General features: G+C 38.4%; 1 protein-coding gene across 1 annotated transcript in view; it reads right to left on the minus strand.

Moving 5' to 3' along the window:
- Positions 1-938: 938 nt before the first annotated feature.
- LOC112162508 (CD209 antigen-like protein E) overlaps positions 939-1628 on the minus strand; it is a 3943-nt gene continuing 3253 nt past the window's right edge. The window contains exons 6-7 of the mRNA XM_024298286.2: positions 1244-1362; positions 939-1084 (exon numbers count right to left, since the gene is read on the minus strand). Coding sequence (XP_024154054.1) covers positions 964-1084; positions 1244-1362 — 240 coding nt within the window. The 3' untranslated portion in view covers positions 939-963. The remainder of the gene's footprint in view (positions 1085-1243; positions 1363-1628) is intronic.

Below are 1628 nucleotides of genomic sequence, written 5' to 3' on the forward strand. Positions count from 1 at the left end.
TCAGTTTCTGTCGACATCTTTAGAGATCAAACTAACTGATCAGACTTCACCGACTGTTTCCTGATGAAAGCAGTCAGCTCTGAACTGCAAACATTCAGGAAGTAGCAGCAGAACAAACTACACTCACGTCATTCACTCTTTCATGCTCTGATGATAAAAAGAAACTCAGAATAAATTCACTGGAAGATTTTAAATTCTAAGATACGCCTAAAATCAACTTTCTGTAATAAAATGTCTCTCTGTGAACTGTGATTTTAGACATTAAGCTTTGGCCACAGGTTGGGTCTCATGACAGACAAGTCATATCGAGTGTTTCAGTTCCTCTGTTAGAAGCACCAAAACCAGGATTCTGTTACGTCACCTGGATCAACGTGACCTGAGCCCCAGTCTGCAGCCAGGTCTCGTCAGTGGCTGCTGGAATGTGTGGAACTTTCTAAGGTTGAATGAGAGTGTGGATGTATTTGTGTGGCCTCATATTGGTTCCATGTTACCTATCCAGATTGCCCAACTGTGGCTAGGATAGGCTCCAGCAACCCCCTAACTGTGTAAGGCTGGGGTGTCAAACTCAAGTCCTCAGGGCCGACGTCCTACTGGTTTTCCAGAAATCCTCCCTCATCTGCTGCTGATTACCTGGATCAGGTGTGTTTGGCCAATAAGGAGCTTCAAAGGCAGGTTGGTTGGAAAAAATGTAGGACACCGGCCCTTGAGGCCTGGAGTTCGACACCTGTGGTGTAAGGGATTAAACAGGTTTATTGGATTTTTTTTTTACTGATATTTTAATTGCAATTATTTTTTTTTGCAGAGATGACAACTTTATTTCTCTGAACAATTCACAAAAGCAAGAAGTACAACCTTATATCAATGATGTCAAGCAAAGAAAAAGAAATACAATAAAAAGATAAAACACTTTTGTAGAAACAGTTAAATCGATGCACAAGTCAGTAACAAGAAAGAGCTGGAATTTTATTTCTCACATATCCAGTTTTTGTAGGTTGCATGGAACTGTTCTTTCCATTTCCCTTCAGTACTTAAGAACACAGCATTGTAGTTGTTTGGATCTTTTGGAAATGTCTCATCCCAGAACCTGTAATAAAACATTCTGTTTACTTCTGGTCAAAATTCTGTTCATAATACGATCTAAATTATAATGTTACAAACGCTTTTTGTATTTTATTTGAAAGGATTTCTCATATTTACAATCAGGTTCAGTTATAAAGAATGATTTCTGTAAACAAAGTCTTACGTTTCTGTCAGTGGTGATCCATCCACCCATTTCCATTCGGATTTGTTTTTCTGTGATGACCACAGAGCATTCAGACCAATCCAGGATTCTTTATTTGGATTCAATTTAGAAACGAATTCCTAGTAAACAAAAGAATGATGTTCTGTCTTAATACATATTAGCTTGTTTACTGTTCTGCTTCAGGGCTAACAGTCCATTTCTAATGAATCACTCTTGAACTGATTTGTGGTTGAACAACTAAGGTCTAGAACAAGTGATTTTACTGCTGCATCTCAACATGGATTTGAAATGCTGGTGAAGAACTATGGAGAGAAATTAGACTCACTTGGATTTGTGCGTGCATAATTCTTGATTTGTGCGTAAATTAGGATTTGTGCGTGTGTAT

This window comes from Oryzias melastigma, linkage group LG11 (assembly GCF_002922805.2).
Source record: "Oryzias melastigma strain HK-1 linkage group LG11, ASM292280v2, whole genome shotgun sequence".
In the NCBI taxonomy this organism is placed as follows: Eukaryota; Metazoa; Chordata; class Actinopteri; order Beloniformes; family Adrianichthyidae; genus Oryzias; species Oryzias melastigma.